This window comes from Labeo rohita, chromosome 2, assembly GCF_022985175.1.
Source record: "Labeo rohita strain BAU-BD-2019 chromosome 2, IGBB_LRoh.1.0, whole genome shotgun sequence".
Classification (NCBI taxonomy): Eukaryota; Metazoa; Chordata; class Actinopteri; order Cypriniformes; family Cyprinidae; genus Labeo; species Labeo rohita.
In genome coordinates this window covers 38,660,747-38,684,098 of record NC_066870.1, presented here as the reverse complement: position 1 = coordinate 38,684,098, position 23,352 = coordinate 38,660,747, and the positions used below count along the sequence as shown (strand labels likewise).

Here is a 23,352-nt window from a genome sequence, read left to right as displayed (position 1 = left end):
AATCCCAGAACAGCTAATCTATAACCAAAACACCACGTGATCAATCAAAACATCAGAAATAACTATTGCACAAACATATAAGTGAACATGCATATACATAGACTTCAAAAAGTGTTGATTACATCAATAATAAAATAAAAACTAAATATTAAATTATAATAATAATTGTTATACTGATAATAGTTTTCTTTTACTATAAAGTAAAATCAGACTCTGTTTATTTCTTTTCGTTATGGTTGACATTTTTTGGCTGCATGCTGACTGTGTCCATCAGAAATTTTAGGAATTTGCATCCAAACCGGTTTGTCCTGTTTATTTCTCCATCACAAAACACCCAACAAAACTAATTCCATAAACTTCACACCTCGCCATTCGTTCGGAGAGTTGAGCTTTTTATACGTTTCTAGAAATCCACCACAGTCATTTCTGATTTAATAAGAAATCGTCTATAGTCCAGTGCCGAAATCAAAGGTCAGTGTGTGCGTCGGTGTGAAAGAGGGCGTGCGCGTGCCCGTAAGTGGTGGGTGGAGCCTACGTAAACCCGCAGGTGTGTGAATGCACACCTTAGTGCGTTTGAACGCGTGAGCTTCCTTCAAACACAGTTTAATCATGAGTTTATCAACTTCGGGATCGTTCAGAAGACATTCAGCTCATGCTTCGTGACAGAACTGCAACTTTATACACTTTATTTATTTTATTCCGTCAAATGTTGACAAAAGGTGGATTTTAAGAACAATTTCAGATGGATTAACAAAAGAAGCGCATGAGAACATGAGGAGATGTGTTGAGGAATAACAGAGAAATACACTGACAATAAACCAGCAACATGACTAAACTACTCACCTGCATCAGTGTGATCATCTTCAGATTGATGGGTAAGAAAAGCAAGTGTTTGAGAATCCTGCTACATTCAGTTTAATCATTTGGGGTTTTTTTTTTGTCATGTTCTTGTGTTTTATGTTTATTGCTGCGTGTGTCACGCTGCGTTTTAGACTAGTTTGTAGGTTTTTAGTCTCATTTGAGTAATCTAGTGAAGTAAAAGGTGAGTAAAAACAGTACATTATCTGAATATGACTTGTATTTAGATGTTAGTAGAGATTTTGTGAGTTTGTGTGGGTGTGTGATTGATCTGCTATGTGGTGCAGTGACATTCTTTAAGAACATTTTCTACTGTAATTAAAGTTCAACCAGCTTCAAAAACCATTACTCACTAATTTATGACTGACATGGAGGAAATAAGTGCAGGAGTGTGTGTGTGTGTGTGTATTTTTTTGTGAATGTGAATGTGAGTGTGTGTGTGTGTGTGTACTTGTTTTTGCTACATTGTGGGGACCAAATGTCCCCACAAGGATAGTAAAACCTGAAATTTTTGACATTGTGGGGACCGGCCTGCTGTCCCCTGTTGTCATGCCACACAACCACACAACCTTTTAAATTATTAAAAATAGTAAATGGTGTTTATCTGAAAATGTAACGATGCAACCATGTTTCCTGTAAGGGGAAGGTTTAGGATTAGGGGATAGACAATATCGTTTAGTCAGTATAAAAACTATAGAAGTCTATGGAAAGTCCTCACAATTCACAGAAACAAACGTACGTGTGTGTGTGTGTGAGTGTGTACTTGTTTTTGCTACATTGTGGGGACCAAATGTCCCCACAAGGATAGTAAAACCTGAAATTTTTGACATTGTGGGGACTGGCCTGCTGTCCCCTGTTGTCATGCCACACAACCACACAACCTTTTAAATTATTAAAAATAGTAAATGGTGTTTATCTGAAAATGTAACGATGCAACCATGTTTCCTGTAAGGGGAAGGTTTAGGATTAGGGGATAGACAATATCGTTTAGTCAGTATAAAAACTATAGAAGTCTATGGAAAGTCCCCACAATTCACAAAAACAAACGTACGTGTGTGTGTGTGTGAGTGAGTGAGTGAGTAAGTATGTATTGTTATTTTAAACGTGTGGCGTGTCAGTGTGTTTGTGTTGAGTGATTCTGTCGGCTGAGACGAGGACAAACAATAACCAGAACTGCAAGTTGACATTCTCTCACTATGTCTCACTCTCTTCTGCTTTCTGTCTCACTTTGTTGACTTTGAAAGACAGGTGACTGGTAGAGAGTTTCATAACTGGGTTTGGTTCAGGATGATTTTACATTGGACATAAAGCGGAAAATAGTTTACAAAATAGTTTACAAACATGCAGAATGAGCAGAAATGTCCCTAAACTCAAAGCCAAACCCAAGATACTAAAATTTGCCATAGATCTCAATACAAACTCAGTTTTTCTCATCAAATCATCTGAGCTGCTCTACATTAGTTTTTACAGCACTATACTTTTACTGGATGTGAAATAGCGACTATTTGTTTTTGAGGAGTATAAAAATATCTGAGACAAAGTTGATGTGCGCAGGTTTCCCTCTAGAATCCAATGTGCTTTTACCTGAATCCAGGGCTGACAACTTTTGAGTTCAACTTGGGAGTGAGAATTTCCATGGTGGGGCTTTGGTCGAGGATATATGTGACCCGAGACGTTCGTTTCCTAAACAAAGATTCACATATAATGTACTCACCCCGTTGTCATCCAAGATGTTCATGTCTTTCTTTCTTCAGTCGTAAAGACATTATGTTTTTTGAGGAAAACATTTCAGGATTTTTCTCCATATAATGGACTGATATGGTGCCCCGATTTTGAACTTCCAAAATGCAGTTTAAATGCAGCTTCAAACGATCCCAAATGCAGTTGTAAAAGGGGCTTATCTAGCGAAACGATTGGTTATTTTAATAAAAATAGTATAAAGTATATATATTTATATACTTAATATTCTTAAATGCTCGTCTTGCCTTGCTGTCTCTGAACTCTGTGTATTCTGGTTCAAGACAGTTAGGGTATGTTGAAAAACTCCAATCGTATTTTCTCCCTCAACTTCAAAAATCATTTCAAAATCATCCTACATCGCTGCAGAAGAACAGACACAGTGTTTACAAAGTGAACATGCAAAGAAGATCAAACACCCTTAACAAAAAAGATAAAACAGCGATACAGGACGATTTTGAAGTTGAGGGAGAACATGAGATGGGAGTTTTTCGACATACCCTAACTGACATGAACCAGAACAAAAACAGTTCAGACAGAGTAAGACAAGACGAGCGTTTGACATTAAAAAGTATATAAATTGTATTATTTTTATGAAAATAACCGATCGTTTCGCTAGATAACACCCTTCTTCCTCGACTGGGATCATTTACAACCGCATTTGTGATCGTTTGAAGCTGCATTTAAACTGCATTTTGGAAGTTCAAAGTCGGGGCACCATATCAGTCCATTATATGGAGAAACATGCTGAAATGTTTCCCTCAAAAAACATAATTTCTTTACGACTGAAGAAAGAAAGACATGAACATTGTTTGGGTCAAAATTATCAAAAAATTTTTTGTGATCATGTTCCATGAAGATATTTTGTAAATTTCCTGCTGTGAATATATCACAGCTTAATTTTGGATTAGTAATATGCATTGCTAAGAACTTCATTTGGACAACTTTAAAGGCGATTTTTCTCAATTTTTTATTTTTTTTTCCCCACATATCTCACTTCTGAAAAACTTGTACAGGGTATGTGGCCGTTGGTCCTGTAAGCAGCACAAAAATGTAAACTTTTATTCAAATTCTGAATGGATTATTTGTAGCCTAAAGAGCGAGCAAGTCACTGAAAAGTGGTCACTTCGCTTTCTCGCATTCTCACAATGTTCTGTTATAATTGATGTGAGAGCGTGAGAACAGTGTCAATTGTGTGAGTTTCACAGTCAGATGAATAGATAGATAGCTTTGCTAATTTGATATCAAGGCTGCCTGTTGTCATGCCACACAAACATTTTCTCACACATTGATAGCTATTTCAGTTAAAACTGTAGTCAGAGGATATTAAGTTTGCACTAGCGTTTGGTAGCATTCAAATTAGTCAGATTTTACTCAATGCTGGATCTTTCTTTCCTGCATGTTTGTGATTCCTCTCATTGTAACAAAGTGTATACACTATTTAACTAAGACATTCATTGATTATAACAGAACACTGTAAGATTGCAAAAAAGTGAAGTGAGTGACATCTTTGTAGTGATTATTTGGAAGCACTATCTGTTCGCTTTCTTGGCTAGATATAATTCATTTAGAATTTGAATATAAGTTTTGATTTTCATGATGCTTACAGGACCAACAGCCACATACCCTGAACATGCAGTAAAGCAGAGTGACATATCCTGTGTCCCTCATAAAAATGCGGGATTTACTTTTTAAATTGTAGTCATCGACACACTGTAGTGATAAGCAATTTACTAGGAAAAAAATTGATTTTTTCAAAACAGGTGTGTATTATGCAGTGTAAATGCAGACTAATATATTAAAGGAGAAGTCCACTTCCAGAACAACAGTTTACAAATAATGTGCTCACCCCCTTGTCATCCAAGATGTTCATGTCTTTCTTTCTTCAGTTGTAAAGAAATTATTGTATTTGAGGAAAACATCTCAGGATTTTTCTCCATATAATGGACTTCATTGGTGCCCGATTTTGAACTTCCAAAATGTAGTTTAAATGCAGCTTCAAAGGCTCTAAACGATCCCAGATGAGGAAGAAGGGTCTTATCTAGCGAAACGATTGAAAAATAAAAATGTGTATACTTTTTAAGCACAAAACCTCGTGTAGCACAGGCTCTGGGATGCGCGTTCACAGGTCGTTCTTGAAGGATTCGTTCATTTTGAACAAATCCTTAATGTGACTCGGGAAGAACGAGTCGTCTCGGGGAGTGATTCGTTCAGTCGCGCAATTAGTTCACCTGTTTCAAGTCTTTCGGTTTTTCGAGTCATTCGTTCATCTTATGGGGCTGTCAAGTGATGCTGATTTTGCTAAAATGAATGAAATGACTCAAAAAAAGATTTGTTCATTTTGCTGAACGAGACTCAAAGGTCCGAGTCAGTAAAATGATCCGAACTTCCCATCACTACTACAAATCACGTCTTCGAATCACCACAAGTTCATTGTCTGTGTACTCCGGCTCAAAAAGGTAGAGTATTTCAAAAACTCCATCTTATTTTCTCCTACAACTTCAGAATCATCCGACATCGTTGCACCTTTTTGTCTGTAAACAGTGTTTGACTTACGTGCACTTTCTTAGTCTTTGCGCATTCGCTAAGTAAACACTGGGTCTGTAGTTTTGTGTGACCTTTCGACGTGATTCAATAGTACGTAGCGTTGTGAACACGCATCCCAGAGCCTGTGCTACACCAGCTTTTGTGCTTAAAGTATACAAATTTTTATTTCCCAAAAAAAAATGACCGACCCTTCTTCCTCGGCTGGGATCGTTTAGAGCCTTTGAAGCTGCATTTAAACTACATTTTGGAAGTTCAAAATCAGGGCACCAATGAAGTCCATTATATGGAGAAAAATCCTGAAATGTTTTCCTCAAAAACCATAATTTCTTTACAACTGAAGACAGAAAGACTACTACTATTTCTCTCACTGTGCATTGCTATTCTCATGGTGAAAATTTGTTAGTTTTGCAGCACTGCAATGGTTATGATAAAATTGTCTAATTTTATGATTTAAAAACCGTTCCAGTCAGACAAACCTCTGACATCTCTCAAAAAAAAGCTAGTAGACAACAAAAAGTGTGACCGCTGTGGAGAGAGCAACATACTATTCATACTCTTGTATAAATATGTAATTTACCAATTAAATTAAAATGGCAAAATAAGCCACCAATGCTGTAATTACACTGAATGATTAGCAATTGGTTGAATTTACAAGGTAGGCCTACTCCAACAATACCAAAGTGCTACCATGTTACACACAGAAACGTTTTTGTACTTTAAGTGCCTAGTATAGTCATGATGACGAGTAGACTACTGTGTTTTTATCATAAAATAATGTAAAACTACTGTTGCAATGCTGCAAAACTAAAAATGTTTCACCACAACAAGAAAACCAATGTACAAATGACATGATTTACAAGTAAAAGCCATTCAAAATTTTTTTTTTTTTTTTTTTTTTAATAGAGTTTTTGGGTCAAAGCTATTTTAGTACAAATGTCCACCTTCAGCTGGTGCTTCGTGTGTTTTTGCTGTCAAATCTCTGACTTTTATCAAGTAAACGTGAGAATAACTGTAGAAATATTTGCAGATGAACACTTACTGGACTGAAGCAGCTTGGCTTTACTTGTAGAAAAATCAGTGAGTGTCAAATCTGATCATCAGAATCTTTTGTGGAACGTTTGTTCATCTCTCAGTCATCATTGGATTGCGTTGCATTATATGTTTGGATCATTTCAATCTCATCTTACTAATGTGTTATCGGACGTATAGAGTGAACACTGATATTCACATCATTTTATGTCAGCATCAGCTGTACTGTTAAAAAAAATCTCATTGATTTGCATTACAAAGCGTCAGAATTTCATCATATAAATGCATATAAATGTACGTTTTTTGCTCAATTTGAGTCTTTGATTAAAACTGAGCTTCATTTTTCCACTATATCAGACTCTATGAGCCATAAAAGCTAAATATGATACCAGACATAAAACATATGTGCAAGCTTTCATTAGATTATTTCATATATCAGTCTTTAAAATCAAACCCGACCATATGCACAATGATTTGCATGGCATATAGGCTGAAAATGTACGATTTTGTTCATGCATAATCACCAGAAGTTGCATGTTTGTATTAGTATATATACATCCTTGCACGTCAACAATAATTGATATGGAATGTATTTTAACGTTTACGTTTCACATATGTGTAACTCTGTTTAACTCTCTCATTGTCCCACATGGGAACGTCCTTGTTTTTTTGTGACATGTTTGTAGGGCAAGAGCGATGGATCATGATAGCGTGGGTTTATTATTAACCGTCCTCGGCCCTCACCTCATCTCTAATAATAAACCGATTCAGTGCTGTTTGCGGATGTTCACACGGTCTCTTTATGTGTCAGTCTGTGTTCACAGTGAGTTTATCGAGCCGTCTGAGTCTCTGGCCCTGCGCTCGTTCTCTGGCACTCCGACCCGGCTGCCCTGCCGGTTCACGGTGGAGGGTGAAGAAAAGGTGGTGCAAGTGACCTGGTTCAGACAGAAACCAGGAGAAGAACAAGAACAGGTCATCACAGGACACTTTACTGAAGGACTTACAGGTGTGTGTGTGTGTGTTTGTGCCATTAACAAACACAAACTAGTTGAGTGAATCTCACAAAACCTGTTAGGAACATGTCTAGCTCAGATTTCGCAATGTGGAAAATCTTAATGGTCCTCAAAACAGGCTTCATTTTCTTTTCTAATGCGTTGTGTGTGAGACTTGAATATGTGTTCTGGGTTTTTATAGTTCACTAAACTAGAAGTAAAAAAAAAAAACTGAAATGAAATAAAATATATAAAATCCCTTAACTTGATACTAAAATAAAAGTAAAATTGAAATAAAAATAAAAAAATATAAAAAGTACATAGAGAAACCCTAATAAAACGGCACTCAACAAAATGATGTGAACCTTAATTAAAACTAAAACAGAAAATATAATAATGATAAACATAATTATAATAAAAAACTAATAGTTTCTCTGATGCTAAAATAGAACAGCATTTTTTGAGTAACTGGAGTAAATAAATGTTAAATAAAATCAAAACTTAAACTTATTTTATTTTAGTTACAATATTTGTAATTTTCATTGTTTAATTTAATACTAAACATAAAAATAAAAACTAATTCAAAATAAAAGCTATAATTGTATCTCAATGATACTAAAATAACACTTGAATGTATTTATATTTCTAAAATTCTATTTTTTTTTAATTACAACTAGTTGCCAAGGCAACATTTTCATTTAGTGTGGATCTGAAAGAGCTAAAATTTAAACTGAAATAAAAATGAATTAAAACTATATATAATAATAAATGACAAAAACGCATTACAAAATGACTAAAACTCTAAAATGAAAATGAAAAAAAAAATCATAATATTTATTTAATAAACTAACAATACAAATATGTTAAAATATTTATTAAATATTAATAACAACTATAATAGTATCTCAGTGATAGTAAAATAACACTGATGTGTTTTGGTGATTCATTCACCTTTTGTCATTAAATCTCCTTTTACTCAAAGAAGCACAAACAGACACAAACAACATTTTCCCCCCAGCAGTTTTGTTAAATGGAAACCGTGTCACACGCATTGTGTTCTGACGGGCGTCTGTCACCTAGAGACGTTGGTCATGAGAGATATTTTCAATGGTGCATTGTTTTTGGCTTTTTTATCTGAACCGACTCCTGTCTGCCACCTGCGTTGAAGTGCGTTGCTTAAATTCATGCAAAAAAATAAAATAGTCTGTCATTATTTACTCATTACTATTTACTCATGTCATTTCAAACTTACCTTTTGTGAAACACAAAGAAGCTCATGCTGCCGTTTTGCATACAATGACAGTAAATGCGAACTGGGGTTGCTCCGAAATGTGGCATAAATGTAGCTTAAAATATTTTTAGAGTAGCTTACGTGACTTAAGCGCTGTGTTTCAGACATCTTCTGAAGTCATGTGATCTTTTGTGTGAAAAACGGGCCCAAATTTATGAAGTTATTCATTGTATTCATTGTTCATTGTGACTGTGGTCACCAAGGAATTGAAAAGACCAAAAGAAATGATCAGAATATAAAGGAATAACATTCAGATTCTGATAACTTGCGTTATAAAAGCAAAAAAAAATATTTTAGTGTCATTTAAGATACTCTTTTATTTTTATTTTTATTTTAAGCTAATTTTTATTTTTATATTATTTTCTTTTTAATTTTAGTTACAGTAATTTTGTTGAGTGTTCTGTAATTTTATTAGTTTTTTGTATACTTTTTATTTTATTTTAGTTTTAGTTACTTTAGCATATCGCATTAAAATAAGTTTAAAATTCTTTAAATGTAACATGTTCTGCTTTTTAAAAATATAATTTTTTAGTAAATTAGTTTTAGTAATTTGTTTTCCCATTCATTTTAAAGTTTAAGTACTTTTCGTGTTTTTATTTGTATTTTTTTATGTCTATATGCTTTTTAATTATTTGTGATGTTTTACTTATTTTAGTACATTAAGTTAAACTAAATGACAGTTAGAAATTAAATAAGCTGAAATACAATGTTTCTGTAATTACTTTTTTATTTTATTTTTCTTTATATTTTCTGTTTTCTTTTTAATTTAAAAATTTTATTAATGTTATTGTTTTGTCATTTCTTTTATGTTATACTAAGTGAAAATGAGAAATAAAATATAGTTAAATAAGGTTTGTTTTGTTTTCAAATAAAATATATAGTTATTATTTCAGTTAAAGTTTATTTTATTAAGGGTTTTTTTTTTATGATTATACTCTGAGTTTTAGTGAACTATAGTCACTCTGGATTGGAAAGGACATGAGGGTGTGTAAATGTTGATAGGATTTTACGAGTCACCTGTAATTTGGATTGAACTTGGAGCTTTAGTATAGCAGCAAAAAGTCTTCCGGTGAGTCTTTATGATGAGACAAGACTTCTGATGAAAAGATAAGAGCTCAGGAGAATCAATTTGGTTTCAGTGGAGTCGTATTACATTGACATTTACCAAACAGCAATGTGATATCACAGATGCTGATGTTTGCCTGTGATTTCCAGATACGATGTTCAGAAGAAGACCAGAAATGGAATAGAAAAAAAGACAACCATTTGTTTATTTTGTGGTGTTTTTTTTTTTTTTTTTTTTTTTTTTTTTTTTTTGAATTTCCCTAATTAAATTAAATGTTCTTCTTCTTTTGTTTTATTTCAGTATTTCCTGATTTTCTCAATCGTGTTCAGTTCGAGAGCTCCAACCCAATCATCGACTCCACGCTGTTGATTCTGAACACGAAGAAGGCCGATCAGGCCACATACACCTGCCACATCACCACCTTTCCTTCCGGAATCTTCGAGAGACAAATCAGTCTCACCGTCTGGAGTAAGATCCCCTCTTTTCACATTTCAATTGATTTTCTTAAGCTTCATGTAACTTCTGTTTGCAAAAGGAAGGTCTGTTAAACAGTTAATCTGCTGTATCATACAAAATCAGCATGTTTTTGTATTTCTGTGAAACTAACCTATTTAAAAATAACTACTGCTTTTGTAATTGCTCTGTATCATAGCATTCCAGGAAGTAATACGCTGTAAATAAATACATTTTAACCATTAAAAACTGTTAACTGATTAACTATAAGTTACCCTACCACTGAGTAACTATAAAGGTACAGATACTGTTATATGTAATTTATATATACCATTATTAAAATCACATGTAATATTACCGTGAATTTTATAGTTTTTGCAAATAAAAACTATGAATTATCGTATATTTCATGGTAAAAAACAGTAGATGGACATTCCCAAGTCCCTGTGTGAAACAGTATTATTATATTTAATATACTTTTTCATCAGTAATGTATGTTAGGTTGTTTTGTATTGCAATTTTTATTATTTAGTTCATATTTATAGCATTATTTTAGTGTGTATATAAGTATTGGCTATGTTTAACACAGGCTAAATCATTGTTTTTTTTATGCACTGGTAATTTTGCTTCCATAAGTTGTCTTACTCAGATTAGTGGAAAGGAAAAAATCTAAAATAAACATGTAAAAAATTTTTCATTAGACTTTATCTTTTTCTTCTCTATTTCAGCAGCTCTTATAAACACCAAAACTTAGAGTTTTATTCCTCTCTATATTCTGAAGGTTTTTTTTTTTTACTGAGGGGTTTGTTCATATATCATTCATACTGATTTATCCATAATTTTATTCCTAAAAATATGGCGAAAAAGCGTGTCTTTATAGGCTTTGAGTTTTCCTCCACTTCAGCAGCACTTACGAACACCAAAACTTACAATTTTATTCCTTTCTGTATTCTTAAGGATTTTACTGAGGGGTTTGTTCATATATTGATCACATTGATTTATACAACATTTTATTCCTAAAAACATGGCGAAAATGCATTTCATCTAAAGGCTTTGAGTTTCTTCCTCCACTTCAGCAGCACTTGCATACACTAAAACTTACAGTTTTATTCCTTTCTATATTCTTAAGGGTTTTACTGAGGGGTTTGTTCATATTTCATTTGCCTGGTTTTATTATTGCACTTTATCTATTTGCATCTGTAGATTTTCATCACAATCTGTATCTTTAAAAGTTTTCTTCTCCCCTTCAGCAGCACTTACAAACACCAAAACTTAGAGTTTTATTCCTCTCTATATTCTGAAGGGTTTTACTGAGGGGTTTGTTCATATATATTATTCATACTGATTTATACAACATTTTATTCCTAAAAACATGGCAAAAATGCATATCTTTAAAGGCTTTGAGTTTTTTCCTCCACTTCAGCAGCACTTACATACACCAGAACTTACAATTTTATTCCTTTCTGTATTCTTAAGGGTTTTACTGAGGGGTTTGTTCATATTTCATTTGCCTTGTTTTATTATTGCACTTTATCTTTTTGCATCTGTGAATTTTCATTACAATCTGTACCTTTTAAAGTTTTTTCCTCCACTTCAGCAGCACTTACAAACACCAAAACTTAGAGTTTTATTCCTCTCTATATTCTGAAGGTTTTTACTGAAGAGTTTGTTCATATGTCATTCACACTGATGTATACAACATTGTATTCCATGGCGAAAATGCATATACATTGCATATAATTTTTTCTGTCTGTTGACAGTATTTTCTGATTTATGCAGTGATTAAAAAGAGAAATCCAAAATCCCTTCTGTAAAAACTTTTATCTCTAATATGTCAACAAAAACAAACAAAAATTTTGATCCTGGCTTTATCCACTGTTCAAGAAAATGTATAAAAATGAGTGCATCTTAAATGATGTATGTGTCATTTGCATATTTTTAGAAAACTTGTAAAAAAAAAAAAAAAAAACAAACAACAAACTGATTAATAATCCTGTAAGTATTCTGATATCTATTAGTCAAAACTCTGTTTGACTCTAGTGTCTTGCTATAAAATATACAGTTATAAAATATAGAAGCTGTATATTGTGCTATATATAAAGCTATATATACTTATTTTTATTAAAAATTAATAATGACAACACACATTACTTTTGCTAAAACTTTAACTAAAATTAACTGAAAATATAAAAATATAAACTTAATTTTTGAAGTATTAACAAAAACTTTGATAGCATCTCAAAGATGATAAGATAACACAGGTTATTTGACCTATTATTATGTTACTGCGTATATATTTCACTCTGAAGTACTGTAGTTCTGCTCTGTGTTCTAGTTTGCAGTGTTATTAAGCTTTAATACAGTGCTTCATTTGTCTTTCTCCTTCATTAGTTTTGCCGATCTCCTCTCTGGAGCCGGTGATCCTGCAGGAAGGCCAGTCGTTCCGCGTGGCTGCCTCATGTCGTGCAGTTGGACACCCTTCACCGCGCCTGTCCTGGGACACGGACATTCACGGGCAGTCGCAGAACCGGACCGGAGAGGATGGAGTCGTAACCTCGCAGTTTTCCCTGCATCCGCTGCGCAGCATGAACAAACGCCGTCTGGACTGTCTGGTGTGGCATCCGGCTCTGGACGCCCCGCACAGAATCAGCAACGAGCTCATCGTGCACTGTGAGTTATCCTTAAATACATCACCCAAAAATTATTTTTTTTTATGCATAACACAAAAAGAAACATTTTGCAGAATGTTCATGCTGCTCTTTTCTTTGAGAAAATTTTTGTCTTTTTTTTTCATATGTCTGTATAGTTTTAAAAAAAATTTAAATACAGTTTTAGTTTTAGTAATTTTAAGTTTAGTTTAGTTGCATGCCGTGGCATCTGTCTGAAACTTTTGGTTTTTATTTATTTACTTTTATTTCTTTGTTTTATTTCAACTATATACTGTTGTAATTTTTGATAATAGTTTGAATTGGGTTTTATATTTTCATTTTTTTATTTTAATTTTTAATAAAATCGTAGTAATTTTAAATTCTCTTTTTTTTTGTGTCTGTAGTTTTTATTTATTTATTTATTTATTATTTTTTTATTTCAGTTTTAGTTATTTTAGTACATCAAGTTAAAGTAGATGAAAATGTGACATGTTTCCTAAAAATAAGTTATATAATAGTATTTTTTTTTTTTTTTTTTTTTTTTTTTTTCACTTAACAGACATTTTATTTTAAGTAATAAAATATCTTTGGTTTTAGTTAGTGATAATAACCCTCATGTGATCCTGTGTTTGTGCTGCAGTTCCTCCTGATGCAGCGATTACTGGCTCTGGTTCCTGGAGAATCGGGGACACGGGATCAGAGCTCAGATGTGCGGTTAAAGGAAACCCTCTGCCGCAAAACGTCACATGGAGCAGGTAACACAGAGCCAGACTTTGGAAGATCTGTAGTTTATTCTGACCAAAAACCACCCACTTGCACAGGAAGATGCAGTCTAAATGACTGTGGTCACTAACCACAGTTAGCTTTGCTTTTGCCTGTTGTTTTGGGGCAGATGAACATCTGAAATAGATTGAACCACAATAATAGACTGCTATGGAAAAACAGTCTGAGAAAATTATCTGAGGAACATATATGTAGAATTTGTGATCAGAATTTCTGTCCATCTGAAATGCTCAATGTACAGTTCTGAATCATTAAAATTTTTTTTACTAGATCTGAATAGCCATTAAGCTCCCTAAATATTGCTAATTGTGGTATGCATTGTTAATTTGGTGCATATAAATGTAAATAATTGCGTAAAAGTCCTCTTTAGGGAAAACATTTGGTGGGAGAACTGCCTTTTAACTACGTTTAAACAATTGTTCTGTGTTTTTTTTTTTTTTTTTTTTTTTTTTTTTTGGTTTATAATATATTTTAATATTTATCTTTAATATTTCAGTATTGCTATTTATTTTAGTATTTAGTATTGATCTACTATTGTGCTTTTTTAGGATTAGTATTTGTTTTTAACTATTTTTTTTTTTTTTTTTTTTTTTTTTTTTTATTTTTAGTATTTATATTTATTTTAGTATTAGTACTAATACTCAATATTTTTTTTCACTATTTTAGTATTAGTATATAGTATTTTTTTTAATATTTGCTGTTTCATTTTACTATTTTAATATTTTTAGTATTAGCATTTAGAGTTTTTTTTTTTTACTTTTTAAGTATTAGTATTTTAGTATTTTTATTGTTTTACTATTTTACTACTAGTATTCTTTTAATATTTATTTTTTTGCTGTTTTAGTATTAGTATTTGTTTTTTTTTCTATTTGACTGTTTTAGTATTTTAGTACTTATTTTTCTTTTAATTTGTTTTACAGTTTCAGTGTTAGTGTTAATTTTAGTATTTTTTTATTTATTATTTTACTATTTTTTGTAGATATTTATTGTATATTTTTATTTATTTAGTGTGTAGTATTGATATATGTTGCTTATTTACGATTAGTATTTTTTACTACTGTTTTTTATTACTATTTTAGTATTTATATTTATTTTAGTATTATTACTAGTAGTCAGTGTTTTTTTTTTTTTTTTACTGTTTTACTAGTTAGATTTCAGTATTAGTGTTTATGTGGACTGTTTTACTATTTTTTTTTTTGTATTTAGTGTTTAATATTTATTTTTACTATTTTACTATTTTTAGTATTTAGAGTTTGTTTTAATTTCTTTAATATTATTTTAATATATACCATTTTAATATTAGTATTTATTTTAGTACTTATGTTTATTGTTTATTTAACTATTTTGGTATTAGTTTTTGTTTTAATTTAAATTTTTTTTGCTATTTTGCTATTTTAGTATTAGTACTGTTACTGTTACTAGTACTATTATTATTACTATTACCATTTACTTTTTTTTTTTTTTTTTTTTTCAGTACTTATTTTTGTTTTGGTATTTTAGTATTGTTTTAATATATATTAAATGCAGAGGACCAATTCCGAGCATGGGTCACCATACTTAACAATACGTCGTCACGTTCACTTTTTTCACTTTTTCACTTAGTATTTTCTATTTATTGTTTTATTTTTATTTTTTTGTACAATTATTTAGTATTTATTTTTTAGTATTTAGTATATTTTTAGCTGTGTATTACCCAGCCCTGACTGATTCTAAAGGTTATCACAGCCAATCAGATTATCGCTAGTGATTTTGGCAGACACTCTGTTTGTGTGCCACATTCATCAGTCTGAAGGCGTGACTGTAAACCACACGTCTGATTAATACACAGTCTAATACGCTGTTGTCTGTCAGTTCACTTACTGCCGTTATTTAAACTCAGCCGCTTTATTTGCATGAACGAGCATCGAAATGGACTAGTGACATATCAAAATCCATACAGAAACGCTAGGTTTCCATTCTTATCTCTTTGTGTTTCTCTTTATTTTCCTCTTCCTTTCGTTCTCTTTAGCACACGATCACAAAGGCCTCTGAACTGCAGCGATGCATATTCACATGCTCCTTTCAGAGTAAAATAAAAGCTTCAGTGTCGCGTTGCAACCTGAGAGCGAAGAACCAAAAAGGGCGCTTTTCATGCACGGGACAGCAAAGAAAGAGAACGAGAGGGAGAAAAAGAGCAGGATGCTAAATGATGAGGGTGGGGTGTATCGAGACACACGCTAAGCCCTAAATAACCCTCCTGTCCTGTAATGATTGTTTTAACTGAAGCAGAAACACAGGCTTTGCACTGGATTAAAGACGCTGCGCTTTAACTGCAATTAACGCCGTTTGATGCATCCAGTGTGCATCGTCATGCACGCTTCTCCAGACGAGAACGAGTCCACACATCATGCGTGATGGTGCTTTATTTAGGTTGCATGGTGTGTCGGTCATATTTGCATGCCAACAGTTGCCGAAGAGGTGTTTTCATTCAGGTAGTGCTGGAGAGTGAATTGCTAACAGGCTGCAGGAGTCACATGATACTCGGATGATAATTACAGCAAAGGTCCGAAACCTGAGATCCGTTTAATGTGGTGTTTGGCGTCGCTACAGCCGTGTGATGTTGTGGGGTATCGGACGGAGGAATGTGCTGTGTGTGTGTGTGTGTGTGTGTGTTGGTATCGGGGTGTGTCCTAAATCACACCTGTCTGAGGAGTTAAAGCCACCTACAGCAGATTTAACACAGATACTGATGGAGGAAGGGAGAAAACGACTGTCATGCACATTTAAACTGAAGCATGTGGATTGCAAATGCAGTCTTTCAAAAAGTGATTTTTCTCCTCTCTGTTTTGTTTTGCCAGTACAAATATACAGAACATTCTTAAATCTAGATTAAGATGCAAAATAATATGCATGCGATATTAGGTCTGAAAAAAAGTTTCAAAATAATTAAAATGTCTTTTCTTCTCACCAGTGCTGCATTTATTGAATCAAAAATACAGTAATTGTGAAACATTAGTGCAATGTAAAATAGCTGTTTTTATGTGTGTATATATATATATATATATATATATATATATATATATATAAAATAAAATGTAATTTATGTTTTTGATGCAAAGCTGAATTTTCAGCGATTTCCCTTTTTAAAAGAAGTCTCTTCTGCTCACCAAGGCAGCATTTATTTGATCAAAAATATAGTAAAAATGTTACATTTTATTACTATTTAAAGTAGCTATTTACTATGTGACTATATTATAAAATTTAATTTATTTCTCTGATGCAAAGCTGAATTGTCAGTAATTCCTCATGTTGAAAAAAAAAGAATTTTTAGTGATTTACCTTGTTGAAATAAGTCTTTTCTGCTCACTAAAGTTGTATTCATTTTGATCAAAAATACTGTAAAAATGTGAAATATTATTACAATTTAAATAGCTGTTTTCTATATGAATATGTCATAAAATGTAATTTATTTCTGTGATGCAAAGCTGAATTGTCAGTAATTCCTCATGTTGAAAAAAAGTCTCTTCTGCTCACAAAAGCTGCATTTATTTGATCAAAAATACAGTAGAAATGTGAAATATTATTGCAATTTCAAATGCCTGTTTTCTATATGAATATGTTATAAAATGTAATTTATTTCTGTGATGCAAAGCTGAATTTTTAGTGATTTCTCTTGTTAAAATAAGTCTCTTGTGCTCACCAAGGCTGCATTTATTTTGATGAAAAATACTGTAAAAATGTGAAATATTATTACAAATTAAAACAGCTGTTTTCTATGTGAATATCTGTTAAAATGTAATTTTATTTCTGTGATCAAAACTGAACTTTCAGCATCATCACTCCAGTCTTCAGTGTCACATGATCTTTCAGAAATCATTCTAATATACTCAAGAAATTTTTCTGATTATTATCAGTTGAAAACAGTTGTGCTGCCCAGTATTTTTGTGGAAAAAGCTTGTTGTCAATAAGAAATGAATACTTTTATTAATCAAGGATGCATTAAATTGATCAAAAGTGACAGTAATAGCATTTATAATGTCACAAAAGATTTCTCTTTCAAATAAATGCTGCTCTTTTGAACTTTCTATTCATCTGTGAATTCTGAAAAATAAAATGTACCACAGTTTTCACCAAAATATCGTGCAGCACAACGCTGATAATAATCATAAATGTTTGTTGAGCAGCAAATCAGTATATTAGAATGATTTCTGAAGGATCATGTGACACTGAAGGCGCTGAAAATTCAGCTTTGCGTCACAGAAATAAATTACATTTTAACAGATATTCACATAGAAAACAGCTATTTTAATATTATAAACTATATGTTATTTTTTAATGGTTAGATTTAATAAATGCATTCAACTGTAAAGGGTTTCTAATATATCTAAAAGATCATCAGCTGAACAGTACAGGTAACTGAATCCACTGACGTCTGTGTCTGTATGTGTGTGTTCAGGAAGGACGGCCGTCTGCCAGCGGGAGTGTCTGTTCAGGGGGATGCGCTGGTGTTCGTTCGGCCTCTAAACGTGACGGATGAAGGCGTGTACGTCTGCCAGACAGCAAACGGCGTGGGAATCGCTAAAGCCGAGTTTAAAGTGGAGGTCGGAAGTAGGTGTTGAATCTACTGAACAAACTAATGACAAAAGAGCCGATCGTCATACTGACTGATTAACGCAACCACATGGGGCTTCCCACAGAACTTTTCTAAGATTTCCTTCTGTGGGAGTTTCATCATGTTAATGATCATTACAGAATGAATTCATTCATTTATTTATGTTGTTCTGGTTCATTCTAGTAAAGCTCCTGCTTAAAAGATTTGTTTTCATTTCATACAGAAAATAATGGAGAATTAAATTATTTTTATATATAAATGTAATATAATAAAATATTTAATAAAAATGTATTTGTATATATATATTTTTTTAATTATTTTTAAATATTTTAGATTTTTTTTTTTTTAATTAATTAATTATTTTTATTTATGTATTTTGCTGTGCCAAGCTTTACTATGGTAAGTTAACTAGATTATTACTAGCATCACTGATTACTGTCTTTAATACACAATTTCACAATTTTCAGCGTAAAGTGAAGATTGGAAATGTAAGTAAAAATAGCAGAACAAACATCAGCTCTGTTGGCAGCAGCAGAAAATGTGCTTAAAATAACCAAGAGGGTGTTTGATTCTGGAAACATTTCTGTTTTTGTGTTTGTGGCCCATCTCGTCATTTTTTTTTTTTTTTTTTTTTTTCTGAATCTGTCTTTTTTTACGGTTGTTGCCACACAGCCCAAGTTTCTATGACTTCCTCATAATGATTTGCACAATCGAGTAAATTTAGGTCTTAATCACAGTCAAGGGTGACTCAGAAAACAATTGAAAAGCTACCGCCATTCAGTGGAAAAACTTTCCATTAATTTAGTTGTTTGTCTACATTTTGATTCTGCTGCCCCCATGTGGTTTATTTTATTTTTTAATTAAAATTTATTTTATTTTAGATTATTTTATTTTATTATTTTATTTTATTTTAGATCTATTTTATTTTATTTTATTTGTTTATTTTTTGTATTTTTATATTTTATTTTATTTTAGATCTATTTTATTTATTTTATTGTTTTTTTATTTTAAATTATTTTATTATTTATTTTATTTTAGATTATTTAGTTTAATTTTTTATTTAATTTAATTTAGTTTTTATTTTATTTTGTTTTAGATTATTGGATGCTTTTTTCACTAGACTGAAACAATTTATTTGTTTATTTATTTAATTTAATTTTAGATTATTTTACTGTTTATTTTATCATCTTTTAGATTTTTATTTTATTTTATTTAGTTTTGTTTTATTTTAGATTATTGGATGCTTTTTTCACTAGTCTGAAACAATTTATTTGTTTATTCATTTTATTTTATTTTAAATTATTTTATTACTTATTTTATCTTCTTTTAGATTATTTTATTTTATTTTTTATTTTATTTAGTTTGATTTTATTTTATTTTAGATTATTGGATGCTTTTTTCACTAGTCTGAAACAAGACCTTACAGAAGCAAAATTGCATGAAAAATTATTTTTGTCTTTGGCCGTTTTTGTTTATTTTGTAGAACACACAGACACGACTGCATTTGCACACGTTTTCGGAAACACGTCAGAGTCTCTCCTCATCATCATAGGAGCGTCTGTCGCCGGGGTTTTGATCATCGTCATCGTGATCGCCATCGTTTTTGTCAACTGTCACCTCAGACGCAAAAACAGGAAGCTGAAACGAGCCCTCAGCGCCAGAACGTGAGTCTGTGACCTTTGACCTTAGAAATAAGTTTGGATGAAATATCTCAATGCAACGTGAACGTGTTTGTGTCTCAGGGAGGAGATGATCAGTCTGTCACGACAGGTGTCCATGAGGAGACTCAACTCCATCAACGGTGATCCCAGGACAGCGGTATGACATCACACTATTACTGTCACACAGTTTTTGCATTTTTGCATTTTGCCATTATTTTCATTATAGTGTTGTATTTTTATGAACATAATGCAAAAAAAAAACAACGTTTGTATTGTTAGTATTTATAATGTTAGTTACCATTATTGTAAAATTAAATTCATACTGATTTAATTAAAAAAAAAAAATCAATCAGTATGAATTAAATAGTACTATTTAATTTGAAATCATCATAATATAACACATTGCAGTGTTTTTATTTTGTTTTATTTGATTATATCTTTGACAATGAGAATTATTAAAAAGAAAAAAACATAATGAAGATTGTGGATGCTAAATATTCATGATTGTCATTAAAATAATTTCACAATGCAAAAAGTCCTTAAAAATAGACTTATTTGTATTTAATATTTACGCGTCACTTCTGTAATTCCTGTGATTCAACACAAAATCAAAAGAAAGAAATAAGAAATTATATTCTGCGTAAAAAGCGTTAATATTTTTTTGCATTGTTTTAATGATAATCAAAACTCGTATTATTATTAGAATATTGCAGGAAATATAAAGTATTTATGTATTAGTGTTTATTGTTTTGCCTTTAATTTATGCTCATTTATTAAAAATAGGTCAGTTGAATTTTTATGAAAATCATCTTTGGGAATAATAACAAATAACAAAACTCAAAATTAAGGTTGTTCTTAGTTGTCATACTATTGCATGCATAAAAAGCTTTTTTTTTTTTTTGCATTGACATTATTGTCATGATAATTAAAAAAAAAAAGCTTGCATATATTCTCACTGCCATAATGCAAGTAAGCAGTATTTTTTATTATGCTGCCAAAAATATTTGTATTGCACTATTTTTATTTTGACAAGATACATCTGACAATACTAATACTACTACTACTAATAATAATACTAAACTAACTAACCATAAATTCTAATGCTAAAAAATGCAAATTTTTTTGTAAAAATATTTGTATTACAATACTTTTTATTTTGATCAGAAACATCTTTGACAATAATAATAAAAATAAATAAAAACCATAAGCTCAAAAGTAAAGTAATAAAATTGTGGATTGAAAATGTTTCTAAAAAATTGCTCTAAAAATAGGCTTAAAACTATAGTTATATTATAACTAAAACTTAAATAAATAAAAAACTATTTAAAAAAAACCTAAACTTGTATGTGACCCTGGACATCAAAACCAGTCTTAAGTGTCACGGGTATATTTGTAGCAATAGCCAAAAATACATTGTATGGGTCAAAATGATCGATTTTTCTTTTATGCCAAAAATCTTTGGGATATTAAAGATCATGTTCCATGAAGATATTTTGTAAATTTCCTACTATAAATATATCAAAACTTAATTTTTGATTAGTAATATGCATGAAGAATTTCATTTGGACAACTTTAAAGGGGATTTTCCTCAATATTTAGATTTTTATTTATTTATTTTTGTACACCCTCAGATTCCAGATTTTCAAAAAGTTCAAATTTTCAAATATTATCTCGCTTGGAATGAATTTAAATGTTTTTGTTATGCTTTTTGAAGTAATGTGATCTATAGTAACTCCTCTGTGTGTGTTTGTTGTTTGCAGACGGAGGATTCACTGATTCATGCAGAGAGTTTGATAAAAGGCAGTGTTTTATCAGTGGAGGTGAGTTTTTCACTCCAGCACACGTGTGTGTGTGATTAATATCAGGAGAGTAAACACGTCTGTGTCTCTGTAGGATCATTCAACGCTGAGTGACGTGAAAGCCAGACATGTAGACGGGGAATACGACAGTCTGGGACGTCCCGCCATTTACCCTTCGTACCGGCCGGAGCGAAACGGCAAGAAGCAGAGAGACATAGAGGAGGAGAGAAAAGAGCGCAGACGGAGAGTCGAGTCCTACATCAAATCCAGCAATATGTCACTGGTGAGAGTGGGAATCAACATCAGTATGAACCCGTTTACCTTCTTAATGCATGATGCGTTCATTCAAATCACAGTTTGAACTGTTTCGAATCAGTTGAATCAAGTTTGAATTGATTCAAAGAATCAAACTCTTTCAAATCAACTCTCTCGTGTTCCAGGATTCCGGGCTTCACCGGGATCAGAGTTCTCCTCCTCCGTCCGTGAGCTCGGTTCCGACCGCAGACGTGATCGGCGACGGATGGAAGCGCGGCTCACGCAGAGAGATTCACCGAGCGGAGCGTGAGAGAGACCTGCAGCGAGAGCGAGTTCCTGAAGGAGAAGAAGAAAGCTGTGCTGTGGACTCCTATCACCTCTCCGAGGCCACGTCAAACTACTTCCAGTGCAGCAACGGCGGACTGACGCCGAAGGCAAACCCCAACGCTATTATCATACACTCACGTGGACAGGTCATCTGATCAACAACAACACAATCCGTCCTGGAAACGAAGCCTTGTGCTGATTATCAGTGCAGACAGACTGATTATCTGTAAACTCTTAAAGGGACAGTTCACAGAAAATAATCAATTGCACGCCCTCATGTCGGTCAAACTTGCATGACTTTCTTTCTTCTATGGAACTTGAAAGTGTTTTGCAAAGTATTCATGCTCAAAACTGTTATGCATATCACTCAAGCATGATATCGCAAGCCTTTTGAAGTCATCTGTGTGAAAAACAGTCTGGAGTCAATCAGGTTAAGTTGCTGTTCGCTAGTAATCTTACATCTGAAAAGCATTCAGGTCTCATTTACGTCACAAACGTTTGAGACGTTTTGAGTTGTTCAAACCTGGCGTGATGCATCTCAAGATTTGAATAAACACTTTCCATTTAGTTAATGCATTAGCTAATATAAACTAACAATGAAATATAAATAAATATTATTTAAAAAAAAAAAAAATATATATATATATATATATATATATATATATATATATATATATATATATATATATATATACTTTTTTTATATTTATAATTTTTTTTTCAGCAAATTGCAAAGGCAAAATTTCTCATTTTTATTTAAAGTACTAAAATAACTAAAGCTAAAACTGAAATTAAATGTAATAAACTATATAGATATTTTTTTAAAATAATAAACACATCAAATGTGATAAACATCAAAATTACTAAAACCTTAAATTATTTAAAATAAAGATTAACTGAAATAAAATATAAAAGACAACAGATCTCATTTTTATTTGGTTTGCTGAAGTACTAAAATACCTCAAATAAAATAATAATGAATAAAACTACATAGATCTATTTAAAAACAAAAAACTACAAAAAATCACACATTAAAATTACTCAGTTAAAATGAAGATGAAAACAAAATCTTAATTCAAATGATATATAAATGATATATAAGTATACTAACTACTAAGTACAATTTCATGTTAGTTCATGGTGCATTAACTAAAGTTAAATAACTTGATTTAAAAAAAAAAAAAAACATTAGTTAATGTTAAAATCAGCTGTTATGTAGAAATATTGTTCATGGTTAGTTTGTTAACAATTGAGAAAGCAAACTGAGTTTGATCATTTTCTGCTTTCATTACTTAAAAATAATACGTGACCCTGG

At 31.8% G+C, this 23,352-nt stretch overlaps 1 protein-coding gene across 1 annotated transcript; it reads left to right on the top strand.

Annotated features, from left to right (window-relative positions):
• Window positions 1-495: 495 nt before the first annotated feature.
• On the top strand, window positions 496-22,677 carry nectin4b (nectin cell adhesion molecule 4b). The gene is made up of 11 exons (XM_051134420.1): window positions 496-875; window positions 6,983-7,177; window positions 9,821-9,988; window positions 12,365-12,643; window positions 13,262-13,376; window positions 17,840-17,991; window positions 19,479-19,659; window positions 19,738-19,813; window positions 21,417-21,476; window positions 21,550-21,738; window positions 21,896-22,677. The coding sequence occupies exons 1-11, from the start codon at window positions 827-829 to the stop codon at window positions 22,190-22,192; spliced, it is 1,761 nt and encodes a 586-aa protein (XP_050990377.1). The 5' UTR covers window positions 496-826; the 3' UTR covers window positions 22,193-22,677.
• The last annotated feature ends 675 nt before the right edge of the window (window positions 22,678-23,352 follow it).

Bases quoted from the DNA above. Each gene is read 5' to 3' on its own strand.
- nectin4b (XM_051134420.1), top strand. From the start codon at position 827: ATGACTAAACTACTCACCTGCATCAGTGTGATCATCTTCAGATTGATG. The intron at 7,178-9,820 runs GTGTGTGTGTGT...GTTTTATTTCAG, and splicing joins CTTTACTGAAGGACTTACAG to TATTTCCTGATTTTCTCAAT. The intron at 12,644-13,261 runs GTGAGTTATCCT...TTTGTGCTGCAG, and splicing joins CAACGAGCTCATCGTGCACT to TTCCTCCTGATGCAGCGATT.